General features: G+C 44.2%; 1 protein-coding gene across 2 annotated transcripts in view; it reads left to right on the plus strand.

Annotated features, from left to right (window-relative positions):
• The window catches only part of EFCAB6 (EF-hand calcium binding domain 6), a 221,200-nt gene that overhangs the window by 142,520 nt on the left and 63,849 nt on the right, over positions 1-14,831 (plus strand). For both annotated transcript variants that reach the window (XR_006735936.1, XM_045554715.1), the window contains one exon: positions 9,903-10,097. Coding sequence is in view for 1 of the 2 variants with exons in the window: in XM_045554715.1 (XP_045410671.1) it covers positions 9,903-10,097 (195 nt within the window). In the remaining variant the exon portion in view is untranslated. The remainder of the gene's footprint in view (positions 1-9,902; positions 10,098-14,831) is intronic.

Below are 14,831 nucleotides of genomic sequence, written 5' to 3' on the forward strand. Positions count from 1 at the left end.
GGTAAAGGAAAAAACAGTTTTTCTCATTGCCTAAAGGTGAAATCAGTGTCACACAACTGTTTTATAGATAAGTCATTTGTGGGAAGAAAATAACCAAACTTTTGGCAACTTGGAGTAGTTTCCTGAGGGTCTCTTAAACTGAAAATAGTATCTAAGGCTGTTTCCATTTTTCAAAAGGTACTTTAGATTTAGCTATGTTCGAGCCAGGCCCCAATTGTGCTATTCCCTGTGCAGCCAAGTTTCAAGGCTACTGACAAAGTGGCCTGTTTCCAAGTTCTAGACCCATCTTAGAATTGCTTCCTTCTTCATTTTATGTTCGTTGCCACTTGCATTCCCCCAGGATGGCACACCAATATCGTATGTCCACTCAGGAGGCCAACCGGGGAAACAGTTCATATAATTCTTAGCTTTTCATCTGTTCAAAGCGGAAGGCTGAAATGTTGGCCAAGTTTAGAATTAGGTGGGTTGTTTTGTGTCTAATTTAGAAAAGCAACTTGAAGTTCTTACAAAATCCTTATTTTTTTTTAAGATCAGTTCCAACACAGGGCCAATTTAGACTCCTCATCCATTTTCTTTTTCAGTAGATTACATTAGTTCTAACTGAGCAATAAAAAGATCCTTGTGCAGCAGGCAAACGCATGGCCCTCCCACTCTGTAGATGTTTTGGATGATTCAAAGATGACTACATGGTCCCTGTCTTCGGGGAGCTGTTGGGGCACAGAAAGCATCCACACAAATAGCTAGAGTGCTGTGCCAACTGCATTAAATGCCGGAGCAGAGGGCATGTCCCATGGCATGGGAGTCAAGGCAGGAGCATGGGGGCCAGGGGGACCAGGGATCTGTCATGATGGAAGGGTTGTGGAAGTAGAATTTCTGGGGGTCGATATGGAGAGTGGACATTCTGAGCCAGGAACCTGCCCAGTCTGTGGGAGGTGTTCTATCAGGAGTGGCATGGGGCCTCCAGGGCCAGAAAGGAAGGGGAGGCCCATCCCCTTACCAGGTCCTGGTTTCCAGACATTATTGCCCAGGTACCCGAAATGGAATTTGAGTGAGGTTGTGACATGAGCTGAGCTGTAGTTTAAGAAGGTGAGTCAAGAAACAGGTTAGGGGAGGGGCTGGCTGGGGGCTGTGGCTCTGGCAGACCACTGCCTCCATCAGGCAGGATAGGATGAGCCCCTGGGCTGGGGACTGGCCGTGGGAGTGAGGGGCGCTAGAGTCCAGGGTCCCCCATGAGGGTTCCCCTGTGGGAATGAGAGCACACGTACCCTCTTCCCGTGGGTGGGACAGACCCTGTTTCCATTCTCGTTGGAGGAGATTCTCATGTTGCTTTTGGATAAAGTTTCTTTATACATTTACGAACCTTATTATGAAATATATAGATTTTTACCCTGTGCTGACAGCTACTGTTGTTTAGTTGATCTCATGCCATGCATGATGAGTGGTTAAAGTGCCAGCTCTGCGTTCAGATGCACGGGCCTGACCCCTGCACCCCTCCTGCTGTGTGGCCTCCATCAGTTATTTAACTTCTCTGTGCCTCATGCTCTTCATCTGCAAAGCAGGACTAATGTTCCCTATCACCCAGGGACTCTGTGCGGCCTGGGTGAGGACTCCAAGTGCAGTGCTAGCACAGGGCCAGGCACACGGTAACCACTCGTTAAACTTAACAAACCCTCTCCCATTTGTTCATCCAGCTGATGTGCACTAAAAACCTGGCAGTGTGGTTCTCTGTTGGGCTGAGGATGACCACGGTGGATAAACAGTATAGAACTCTTCCCTAAGGTGCTCTTGTGGTCTCGCAAAGAGAAATACTTGGTCATTACGTGCAGTGTCCCCGGGGGACTGGCGAAGACCTCAGAGGTCGGTGACTGATGAGCTGGGCTTTTAAACTGAGTTATTTTAAGATGACTTTTTTTTCACAAAACAAAGTTAATTTATGAAGAAGCAGAGAGGTGCAGGACTTACAATGAATCTGGTTTGCTAGAGAAACAAATTTGGAGGCTGCAGAGAAGTCCAGTTCTTGTGTGACAATTCCCCTATGCCCTCCCTTCACTCAGAGAAGCCCTTCCAGTTCTAGACAGCACCTCTTTTGGTCAGTACGTATTCTCTTCATGGTGCTGCCGTGCCCTTTATTCTCTCTCAGCTCCATAAAGCAGTTACCAGTAAGCTTTGAAAATTATAGCACCTGTTATTTCGATTTTTTCTCATTAGATGAACTGTTTCCTAAAAAGTATTTCATGCTATAACTACATTTTCAAAATCAAATTAAATTATTATTGATTCAGGATTTTATTAGCTGCTGTTGGGTTTTTCCCCCAATTTTTTTTAACTATGTTAAAATACACATAACATACAATTTACCCCCTTAACCAAATTTAAGCATACAGTTCAGTGGTATTCGATACATTCATAATGTTGTGCAACCACCACCATCCAGCTCCAGAACTCTTTTCATCTTGTAAAACAGATTTGAAAGTGACTGTGAAGCTGAGTTAGTTTGAGTGGCACATTTGTCAGGCTAGGCTAGCTGTGATAACAAAGAAAGCTAATATCTCAGGGGCTTCCCCCAAAATGACATCATGGCCTAGTGTGGGTGTGGGGGGTCATTCAGGAACCAGGCATCCCACCATGCCCTGGACCTCCGTGTCCAGACACCAGAGAAGAGGAACGAGCACAGAGGATGGCGTGGTCAGCTTTGCAGGGGCCAGGCCTGGAAATGTGGCTGTCGCCATGTTCCTTTGGCCGGATCCACTCACACGGCTGTGCCCACCTGCGAGGGAGGCTGGGGGAAGCAATCTGCATGCCTGTGCAGGAGAAAAAGAAACAGAGATGGGGGAGCTCACAGTGGTGTTTGCCATACGTGGAATTACCCCCAAGGGGAAGGGGAGAAAGCATTTGCGGCAGAGGAGACTCCAGGCATGTGTTCGTCAGTGTCCAGGCAGGGTGAACAGAAACCACTCTCCGTACTCACAGCCAAGCGAGATTTAATGCAGTGAATGGTAACAAAGTGTCCAAAGGGCTGGAAGCCTGAAAAGGGGAATGTGGCTTAATCAGAAACCAGGAGGCTGCTGCTGCTGTGGGCTGGAGAAGCAAGAGAGGACAGAGGTGCTACCCAGAGATTGGAAACTGCCCCCCACTTCAGGGGCTGGGGGGGCCAAAGGGAAATATCTTTGTGATAAAGAAATTGCCTCCGACCTGGGCTGCAGCCGACAGCCCAGCCTGACTCGGTGCCACCGATGTTGTTGTGGAAGCTGCTAGAATCTCGGCTGCTGCACTGAGCAAGAGCCATGGCCACTGCCTACCTGGAGGGGCCCCTGAAAACAGCATGGCTCCGCCCTCATCCCACCTTGTGATTGGGCACAGAAGGCCGGGCATGGGGTTGGGAGTCACCAGACGAACATCCTCCTAAAGAGCAGAGGAGGTTGCCACCTTCCCGGCCTGCTGGATACCTGGGTGGCCAGAAGACACACAGCAGGGACCGGCTGGCACAACCTTGCCCTGAAGGTCAGAGGAGTAGTAGGAGAAAGCCCTGGGAAGGCCCACATTCTAGAAAGATCACTCTGGCTATGAGGAGGGGAAGGCCAGAGACAAGCCTGGAGCACAGAGGTGAATGAGGGGCTCTCTAATGGTCCAGCAAAGAAGAGGTGCGAGCCGTGAACTCTCCCGGTTGGTGCTAGGAGGCCTGGAAGGAAGTGAGGGTTTGAGAGAGACATAGGAGGTGAAAATTCGCCTATAGTGGCCTGGATGGAGAAGCTGCATGAGAGGGAAATAAGGTGCTCCTCGGATTCAGTCTGTGAGTCATGCACGGAAATTAGGAAGACCCCCGAGGTGGCGAAGCAGCTCACAGCAAAGGCTCTGCCCTGAGCTGGCTCCTGCACCCCTGCCCAGAGCCCGTGGACAGAGCCTGGGGCCCATGGGCCAGCAGCTCGCCTCCTCTGGCTGCAGCCACCTACTGAATTATGCAAACCAAACAGTGTAATGTATGTAGAGGACTGCGCATATGTAAGCATAAAAGTTAGTAGCAAAATGACAATATAGATTTGAAAAAATTCTAATTGTAATGTTAATGCACATGCATTTGTGAAGACTCAGAGAATCCAGGAAAGGAGAAGGAACGTGAAGAAAGGGAAAGACAATGATAAATCAGCCTAACCCACTCAGCAGAGACGGCGGACCACGGCAACTCGCCGGTGTACTTTTCCCTGCTTTTTCTACGTGTCAGTGTAACATCAGTTTAATCATCCTCACCCTCCTCTCCATCACCCCAGCAGGAAGCATCATAAGTGGCAGGAAGGGGCTCAGTGGCTGCGATGGGTTGGCAAGACACCCAGGAGCCTCCTTCAGTTGCCCTAACGACAGGAAGGTGGTTGGGTCCCAAACAGTGGCAGAGACCGGCCCTCTCCCGGTGGGACTGAAGCACCAGCACCCAATGTTCCTGCTGAACAGGAGCTGCAGGGACGTGGGGAGCAGCCAGGGCCAGCCTGACACACGCCGTCAGCTCAGGAGTCTGAGCAGGCCCAGGTCGATCGTCAGAATAGGAGAGCTCCCAAAAAACTAGGTAGAAGCAAACAGGAAAATACCACTGTGCTCTTTTGAAAACATGAAATTAGAAAATATGGGAAAATATAGTCATGAAAAAAAAATTTCCACCTCCATTATTCATTCACTCGACATTTATTAAGCACTACGAAGTGCACTAGTTTAGAGCTTCAGATTAGTCTGGAGGGTCTAGTTTATGCTGCAGAAGTAAATTAATAAATTAACCCCCAAATCTCAGTGGCTTAGCACGTCAGTGTTTTATTTCTTGCCCACCCAAAGTCTGCTGCATGTCTAGTGGCTCTTCCGGGCAATTCCCTTCCAAGCAATGATTCGGGGATTTGGCCGGCTTTCAGCTTGTGTCACTGTCATCTCAGTGGGGGACTCCACCCACTGGGGCGGGGACTGCAGAGCTGGAGGGTCACATGCAGGCTTTCAGGGGTTCAGTCTGAAGTGCCAGGCTTCTGCTCGTGGCCCTTGCCCAGGGCTAGTCAGGGGGCCCAGCTAACAGTACAGGGCTCCACAGATGGGGATGGGGGGACATGGATGTCAAGGAGCCCTAGATGTCACAAGCTAGCTCATGGAGGGTTAAGGGGACAAAACTTTGCAAGCCTGGAGGAGGCCCCTGTGAAAGGAACCCTGCTCACTGAAGCCAGACTGGGGGCTCTAAGCATGAGATTTCAAGAGCAATAAATTTGACTGGACTTTGGAGAGCCTGCTAAGCATAAATGACAAGGTGGAAGTGCATTCACCCATTCACTCATTCCAGCAACCATTAAGCAGTAGTTTTCTGAAACTTTCTATGCGCCAGGCCCTGTGCTAGATTCTGGGGCTTCGGAGATTAAAGGCAGTCCCTGCCCTCAGGTTGCTCATAGCAAGATAAACATCCAAATACAGTGACAGCAGCCGCATGTCAGGAGGGAGAAGTGCGGGTAGCCAGCATGGGTGTCCAAGGCATGACTCCCAGGAGACATGACATCTGAGTTGCATCTTAATAAACTGTCATTAGCCAGGAGAAGCCAGAGGTAGGGGAAGGGCATCCCACCAGCAGAGCCCCAGAGCCGGAGGAGGGTAGGCAATCCCAGGATGGAAGAGGAAAGATGCAGAGGACCAGGCACTGCGCATACAGGAAGAACCCGAGACTGACCCCTGTCTGGGAAGGGGAAGGCCAGGCCCAGGGGGTGCTCGCTGTCCTGCCTGGGCCGGGACGGCCCACCCATGGGGAGGTGCTCAGCCTTGTGAGCACCTTCTGTAGCCTCCTTTCATCAGATGGAGCTTGGCTATTGTGGATGTAAAACAAACTTTGCGGGAAAGCTATAAAGAGGGTGTATTACAAAAACGCACCAAAGAGAAGACCAAAGTAAGAAAGCAGCAGGCTGAGAAGTATCTGTGTGGATTATTCACTGTGCAAAACCAGCTACCAGGCAGACGTGCTGGAAAGCTTTGGAGATAATTTATGCACATTTCTTGAAATGGTACGCAAATTGTATACAAGTGTTCAAATATAAAAAAAAGAGACTATGAAAAAGCGCCTGTGTCACGTGCAGCAGCTCATGAGGAATGAAAGCCTTGGGGCTTTCAGTTCACAGGAAGTGAGGTCATTTCTGTTGGCTCAACCCAGGCAGTGCCTAGAGAGAACCTACTCAGTGCCCAGCCGGTGGAACATCTGGACAGAGAGCCTTGAGATGGGGAAGGGTTCAAAAAGGTTGAATGAACAGGGTCTTGAGCTTAGAAAAGAGATTTGGCCAGGCACCGTGGCTCACGCCTGTAATCCTAGCACTCTGGGAGGCCAAGGTGGGAGGATCGCTTGAGCCCAGGAGTTTTAGACCAGCCTGAGCAAGAGCAAGACCTTGTCTCTACTAAAAATAGAAATAGAAATAGTAGCAAGCGTGGTGGTAAGTGCCGGTAGTCCCAGCTAGTAGAGAGGCTGAGGCAGGAGGATCGCTTCAGCCCAGGAGTTTGAGGTTGCTGTGAACTATGAAGACACCACAGCACTCTAGCTGGGATGAGTCTTTAGGTAAGACTCTGTCTCAAAAAGAAAAGAAAAAAAAAAGAGAGAAGATTTAATGCCATGTGATTGTAGGAGTTGAGTTTTTAAAGTGCTGTATAGCAGGAGTGTCTGGAAAGTATCCAGCCATTGTTAACATAAGTAATTTTCATGCTACGTGGTGGACACTTTCCCACAGCCCTCATATGAAGAAGGTTCAACTTGGAGACAAGCTGGCCAGGTAGGCCCCTAGCTCAGCCTCAAGAACTTTGCAGTAATTAAAGTCAGCTAGGACTCCAGCAGGCAATCCTTGAAGGAGGACTGGGTTTCTCATCGCTGGCATGGCTATATGCAAGGCTGGACCACCACTGTCTGGGGAGCATGGAGGAGGGATCCGGGTCCTGGGTGGACCCTGGAGCAGATGGTGGCTAATCTGTGATTCCATCAGAACTTCCCGAATGTGCCCATTGGGAGCTGGACACTTTTATTTCTCAAGATCAGCTATTTGAGCTATCAGACCACCCTCCAAGAAGGTACCTGAGAGAATTCCTGTGTCCTCAGTTGCACAGTGCACCACATCTGCCTCTGTTGCCTGGCCTGGGCCATCAGTGGGGCTTATACCACCCTCCTGACTATGCCTTCTAACTCTGGGGCCAGTGGTGTTCGAAGGCACTTGTGAAATTTATGTAAGAATCAAGTGCCTAAGCTGAGCGTATAGGGCTAAGGCTTTCCCAGCAAAGCAAAACAATCGATATGAATGTATCCAAATTATGTACACAGCTGAATTGCTGTGTGTACAATAAATGGGCAGAGTAATCTGATTATATCATAAATTAGTGGCCATTGCCATATGCAAATGTGAGTTTTTATGGATCCTCTGTTTATGTACACATTTTTCCTAGCACATCTGTTGCTGAACCATTTTAAAATTCAACCTTTATAGGCAAGTTGATTTTTTAAAATGTTACACAAAGGATTATATAATGAAGGGTGAGGTTATGTAAGCTGAATTAACTCTCTTATTATTCAGATTCATAACAATATTTTAGTTGCAATTGTGCAATCTGGTCTTCTGTTCCTTTGCGATGAGAATAGAATGTTTGTAATCTTTATTAATGAAGTAATTAAGAAGTGCCTTTTCATTCAGCTCAAGTGTCATGATTTAGAGTTTGTTGTTGATAATCTCTTGAGCACAACACACCAAGAGGGGAGTCCTCCCTCAGAAATACACTTCCTTCACATTCATTAGCTCAAAAGATATGAATTGATAACTTAGTTTGTGCAAGGCATGTTGCTGGCCCTGTGAGTTTGTAATGATGAATCAGGCGTAGTTCTCCTCGGGGAACTTGCTGTCTCATAGGGAGATAAGACATTGACTTAGAAACTGGAATGACAGAATGTGGTAGAGCCTTTGGGTGGCAAATAGCAATGGCAGACGCCGGCTTGCACCCCTGTGTATCTGAGCCTGGTTCAGGGTCCCACGTGCACTAACCCATCCGTCCTCCTCACGCCCTAAAGGAACTCAGAGGAAGGCAGGGTTGCCCTACTTTTGACTTGGGAGGAGACAGAGGTTTCTGAAACCAGGTCCACCGCTGCCTGGGGGCTGCTTGTCAGGTGGGTGCCCTGTGGACCCTTCTGTCAGGAACCTCCCTTAGGAAGGCAGAGCCCCTGGGGAGCTTTATGCAGGGGATGTCTTTGCCAGAGTTGCGTTCTTACATCATTCTGGTGGCACAAGGTAAGTGACAGTCCTGATGTAGTTCAAGGAGAGAGGCATGACCCTGGGATCACCCTAGAAGCTCAAGAAATGGCAGTCCTTTCCCCTTCCTAGGTATGGTGATCAGAAGCTAAACTCCCCGTTCTGCAGCTGTCCTGTCGGCAGCGGTGGGGGAAGCCCTTTGCTGGAGGCAATGATGGGCTCTTGCCGGGGTCTCCAAGCCTGTGAGCTGGTGTTTGACTCCCAGTTCCTTGTGTTGAAAGAAATCGCCAGGGGGCATTTCCTTCCCTTGTAAGGTGGAGTCCATGTTGGGACCAGGCAGGTAGAGGTCAGAGGCAGGGCAGGGGGGCTGCAGATCTCTAGGGCACAAGAGGGAAAGGAGCAGGGAGAGGGAGAGGCCTCGGGTTCTTGGGGCACCTGGGGGGACGGGCCCACATGGCCTTCAGGAAGGATGGTGGCCTTCCAACACCTGGGATCCTCTGCAGATTTTAGCCCAAGTGCGTGAAGCATTTACACAAACGTATCACCCTCCTCTTCCACCCGCCACCCCACCCACTGAGGACAAGAACTCGGGTAAACAAATACACTTCTGCATTGTTATTCAGCAGAAGCCATTGTGCACACGGGCTCAGTGTGTCCGAGCGACAGGGGCTCTGTGGCTCCTCCAGGGTCTCTCAGTTAGAGAACAGCACGGAGAGACGCTCTGCTTCGCAGGGGAAAACGCGTGTCCTTCCGCTCAGACAAGTACCCAAACAGCGTCCTGATGGAAGAATTATGCTCACAAAATTGTTTAAATATAGTCTCATTCCTTGGAACTCTGAGTTCATCTGGGGAAAATCACATCCATAAGTGCCATTTTTATCGATCAGATGAGGACCAAGATCTTTCTGTAAAAATAAATGGTTTTTTTTCTTTAAAGAAAATTGGCAATTTGCCTTAAAATTTTTATTGAAGTAATTCTATTCTATTTGAATAACGTGGGGAGATAAAAACCCTCCATTATGCCTCTTTTAATGAGTTATAATTGAGAAAAATCTCAATAATAGAAAACGACATAAAAGCCACATAGCATAATTCTTATCTTGTTTTCCTCACTGGTCTCTCTCATTGGCTGTATGTAATTGGCATCTCTTCAAGGAGAAAATGGAAATTTTACCATCTTGAATCAAGTGGCATTCATTTATTTGAGTTTTAAGATTGAATATGCTTTTGAAGAATTTTCTTCTAAACCTTAGCACAGTTCCTTTTACATGTGGGTGCTCATAAAAAAAAAACCGTTGAATATGTGGAGGGGTTGATTTTAATTTTCTCTGCCCACAACTGCATTTCTACAGAATGACAGGGGACGCTAGGGGCGCTCTCTCAGGGCAGGCCGTATGTGAGGGGATCATTCTGTTGCTTAGAGCAATGGTTTGCAAACTTTGCGCCTGCGAGTCACCTGGAGACCTTGTACGAATGCAGGTCAGACCCGGCCAGGGAGAGGCCCAAGAGTGTGCCTTTCGCACTCTCCCAGGGGAGGCCGGTGCTGCTGGGCTGCAGGGCACACTGAATGGAGAAGAACCCAGTCTGAGCTCCTCACAGATGGAGCAGAAACTGCCAGAACCCTGAGCCCCAGCACCTTAGTGTCTACTGATGAGACCTTTTTGTTTCTGTTTTTGTTTGTTTAAGCTATGACACTGAAGGAAAAGGGCACATTACTTACCAAGAGTTTTTACAGAAATTGGGTATTAACTATTCCCCAACTGTCCATCGGCCCTATGCAGAGGATTATTTCAACTTCATGGGTCATTTCACGAAGCCACAGCAGGTACAAGAAGAGACCAAGGAGCTGCAGCAGAACACGGAGAAGGCTGTGCCCGCCAGGTGAGTTTAGAAGTGTTGCGGGACTATCACGTGGACGCTCCCTTGCAGTGACAATTGTTTTAAAATGAAACTTTCCAGTGCCAGCAAAGTTGTAGTGAAATTGTTATACTTGTTCAATGCTGTAGATTCTAGACATTAGTGCCAAGTCAAATAGTAGCTAGAAAGCTGTAAGCCTATTCCACCTTACCCAGTCACGATCTCATATCATTCTCTCATATTTACAGGTCACCCTTGAAAATTATCCTTTTTAGTTGTGTGTGGCACAGTGCCTGGCCCCTCACTTGGCCCACCTAGGGATGTCTGTCACTTTGCTCAGTGTCTGACACCTAATTGGCACCCAGCAAATATGTGTTGAATGAATGAATGAACCGACATATTCTTTAACTCACCACTTCTACTTTGAGAACTTTATCCCAAAAAATAATTCAGAAGAGGCCAACAGTTTAGTGATTGGAAGGTAAGACTTGTAGTGTGTCTTTAGCAACAACAACAACAAAAGGAATACCTTCCAATCCCAAATTAGTGCACTATCTTAGTAAAGTGTGGCCCAAAAGAATATGAAATAGTACGTACCTATTGAAATTATTGAGGGAGAACATGGAAAACATGTTTATGATAAAGGGCTCACTGGCAGTGAAATTTTGAGCAGTGTGTGTCCGTGATTGGAATGACGTCTGATGTATGTGGCCGTGCACAAAGACCAGAAGATGCCCTGCAGAAATTACTAATATATTGTATTTGGGTAGCGGGATTGTACATGATTATTTTCAGTTTTTCTTAATTGATATTTAATAGTTGTACATATTTGGGGCACACGTGATATTTTTATACATGTATACAATGTGTAATGATCACATCAGGGTAATTGAGATAATTTATCACCTCAAACATTTATCTTTCCTTTGTGGTAGGAACACTGCATATCGTCTGGTCTAGCCATTTTGAAATAGACAATAAATTATTAACTATAATTTCTCCACTGTACTATTAAGTACTAGAACTTATTCCCTCCATCTAAGTGTATTTGTATACCCCTTAACCAACTTCTCTTCATCTCTCCCTCCCTCCTTCCTTTCCCAGCCTCTGGTAACCACCATTCTACTTTCTACCTCCATGAACTCCATTTTTTTAGCTCCCACATATGAGTGAGAACATGTGATATGGGTCTTTCTGTGCCTGACATTTCATTTAACATAATGACCTACAGTTCCATCCATGTTACTGCAAACGACAAGATTTCATCCTTTTTTATGGCTGAATAACATTCCACTGTATATATGAGATACATTTTCTTTATCCATTCATCCTTTGGTAGACACTTAGGTTGATTCCATATCTTGGCTATTGTGAACAGTGCTGTAATAAACACAGGAATGCAGATATCGCTTTGATATATCTTTCTTTTGGGTATATACCCAGTAGTGGGATTGATGGATCATATGGTAGTTCTATTTTTAGTTTTTTGAGGAACCTCCATAGTGTTTTCCATAGTGGCTGTGCTAATTTATACTCCTACCAAGAGTGTACAAGCATTCTCCTTTCTCTAAATCCTCACTGGAATTTGTTACTTTTGTCTTTTTGATGGTAGCCATTCTGACTGAGGTGAGATGATATCTCATTGTGGTTCGGATTTGCATTCCCCTGATGGTCAGTGATGTTGAGCATTTTTTCATATACCTCTTGGCCATTTGTATGTCTTCTTTTGAGAAGTGTATATTCAGGTCTTTTGTCCATTTTAAAATTGGATTATTTGATTTTTGCTATTGAGTTGTTTGAGTTCCTTATATATTCTGGTTATTAACCTTTGTCAGATGGATAGTTTGCAAATAATTTTCTCCCATTTAGTAAGTTATCTCTTCACTTTGTTAATTGTTTCCTTTGCTGTGCAAAAGCTTTTTAGCTTGATGTAATCCCATTTGTTTATTTTTGCCTTTCTTGCCTGTGCTTTTGAGGACTTACCCAAAACATCTTTGCCCAGACGGATGTCTGTAGTGTTTCCCCAATGTTTTCTTCTGATAGTTTCATAGTGTCAGGTCTTATAAGTCTTTAATCCATTTTGAGTTGATTTTCATATATGGTAAAAGATGGGGATCTAGTTTTATTTTCCTGCATGTGGATATATAGTTTTTCCAGCACCATTTATTAAAAAGAATGTCCTTTCCCCATTGTCCTTGGTGCCTTTGTCAAAAATTAGTTGATTGTAAGTACATGGATTTATTTCTCGGTTCTCTATTCTTTTCCATTGATCTATGTGTTCCATTGGTACTGTTCGAATGTCAGTACCATGCTGTTTTTGTTGCTATAGCTTTGTAGTATAATTTGAAACCAAGTAGTGTGAGACCTACAACTTTGTTCTTTTTGCTCAGGCTTGCATTAGATATTTGGGGTCTTTTGTGGTTCCATACAAATTTTAGGATTATTTTTTCTATTTCTGTGAAGAATGTCATTGGTATTTTGGTAGGGATTACATTGAATCTGTAGATTACTTTCAGTAGTATAGCATAGATATTTTAACAATATTAATTCTTCCAATTCATGAGCGTGGGATATCTTTCCATTTTTTGTGTTTTCTTCAATTTCTTTTATTGGTGCTTTACAGTTGTCCCTGTAGAGATCTTTCACTTTGGGGGTTACATTTCTTCCTAGCTTTCTTGTGTGTGTGGCTATCGTAAATGAGATTGCTTTCTTGATTTCTTTTTCAGATTGATCACTTTCAGCATGTAGAAACACTCCTGATTTTTGTATGTTGATCTTATGTCCTGCAAATTTACTGAACTCATTTGTCAGTTCTAAGAGGTTTTTTGGTGGAGTTTTTAGGATTTTTAAAATATAAGCTCATGTTATCTGCAAATAAAGATAATTTGTCTTCTTTTTTTCCAGTGGATGCCTTTCATTTCTTTCTCTTGCCTAATTGCTCTGCCTGGGACTTCCAGTAACATGTTGAATAGAATGATAAAAGTGGGCATCCTGTATTGTTCCAGATCTCGGTGGAAAGGCTTTCAAATTTTCCCCATTTGGTATGATATTAGCTATGGGTTTGTCTTATCATGTTGAGATATGTTCCTTCCTATACCCAAGTTGTTAAGAGTTTTTATGATGAAGGGATGTTGAATTTTACTGAATGCTTTTTTAGCATCTATTGAAATGATCATATAGCTTTTGTCCTTCATTCTGTTGATATATGTGTTGTGTCACATTGACTGATTTGTGTATGTTGAACCATCTTTGCATCCCAGGAAAGAATCCCACTTGATCATGGTGAATGATCTTTTTAATGTGTTGTTGCATTTGGTTTGCTAGTATCTTGTTGAGGATTTTTGCATCTGTGTTCTTCAAGGATATCGGCCTGCAGTTTTCTTTTTTTGTTGTGTCCTTGTCTGGTTTTGATATCAGTGTAATGATGGCCTTGTAGAATGAGTTTGAAAGTATTCCATCCTCTTCAATTTTTTGAAATAGTTAAATAGAATTAGTATTAGTTCTTCTTTAAATCTTTGGTAGAATTCAGCAGTGAATCTGTTAGGTCCTGGGATTTTTGGGGGGGAGACTTTTTATTACTGCTTCAATCTCATCATTCATTATTGGTCTGTTCAGATTTTCTATTTCTTCATGTTTCAATCTTGATAGGTTATATGTGCCCCCAATTTTTCCCTTTCTTTTAGGGTTTCCAATTAGTTGGCATATAGTTGTTCATAGTAGTCTCTAATGATCCTTTGTATTTCTGGGGTCTCAGTTGTAATGTTTCCTTTTTCATCTCTGATTTTATTTATTTGTATTTTATCTCTTTTGTTCTTAGTCTAGCTAAAGGTTTGTCAATTCTGTTTATCTTTTTGAAAAAACAACTTTTCATTTCCCTCTTTGTACTGCTTTTGTTGCATCCCATAGATTTTGGTATGTTGTATTTCCATTTTTGTTTATTTCAAGAAAATTTTGAATTTCCTTCTTAATTTCTTCCTTGACCCTTGGTCATTCAGGAGCATGTTGTTTAATTTCCACGTATTTATACAGTTTCCAAAATTCCTCTTGTTGATTTCTATTTTTATTCTGTTGTGATCAGAAGAGATACTTGTACTTAATATGATGACTTTTTTGGATTTTTTGAGACTTGTTTTATGGCGTAACGTAACATGTATTCTGGAAAATATTCTCTGTGCTGATGAGAAGAATGTATTTTCTGCAGCAATTGAATGAAATGTTCTGTAAATGTCTGCTAGGTCCATTTGGTCTAGAGTATAGTTTAACTTCAATGTTTCTTTTTGATTTTCTGCCTTGATGATCTTTCCATTGCCCAAAGTGGGGTGTTGAAGTTTCCTACCATTATTGTATTGCAGTCTATCTCTCCCTGTAGATCTATTAATATTTGCTTTATAGATTTTGGTGCTCCAGTGTTAGGTGCATATGTATTTACTATTGTTATATTCTCTTGTTGAATTGACCCCTTTAGCATTATACAATGATCTTTGTTTCTATAGTTTTTGACTTAACATCTACTTTATCTAAGTATAGCTACTCTGGCTGGGGTTTTTTTGTTTTGTTTTGTTTTGTTTTGTTTTCATTTGTGTAGAATATCTTTTTCTATCCCTTCACTTTCAGTCTATGTGTGTCTTTATAGAGGAAGTGAGTTTCTGTTTCTTGTAGGCAGCATATAGGTGAGTCTTGTTTTTTAATCCATTAAGCCACTCTGAATTTCAAATTTTACTTTCAAATTTTAAAACTAGTTGCTTATGTCATGTTTTT

This window comes from Lemur catta, chromosome 6 (genome assembly GCF_020740605.2).
Source record: "Lemur catta isolate mLemCat1 chromosome 6, mLemCat1.pri, whole genome shotgun sequence".
NCBI lineage: Eukaryota > Metazoa > Chordata > Mammalia > Primates > Lemuridae > Lemur > Lemur catta.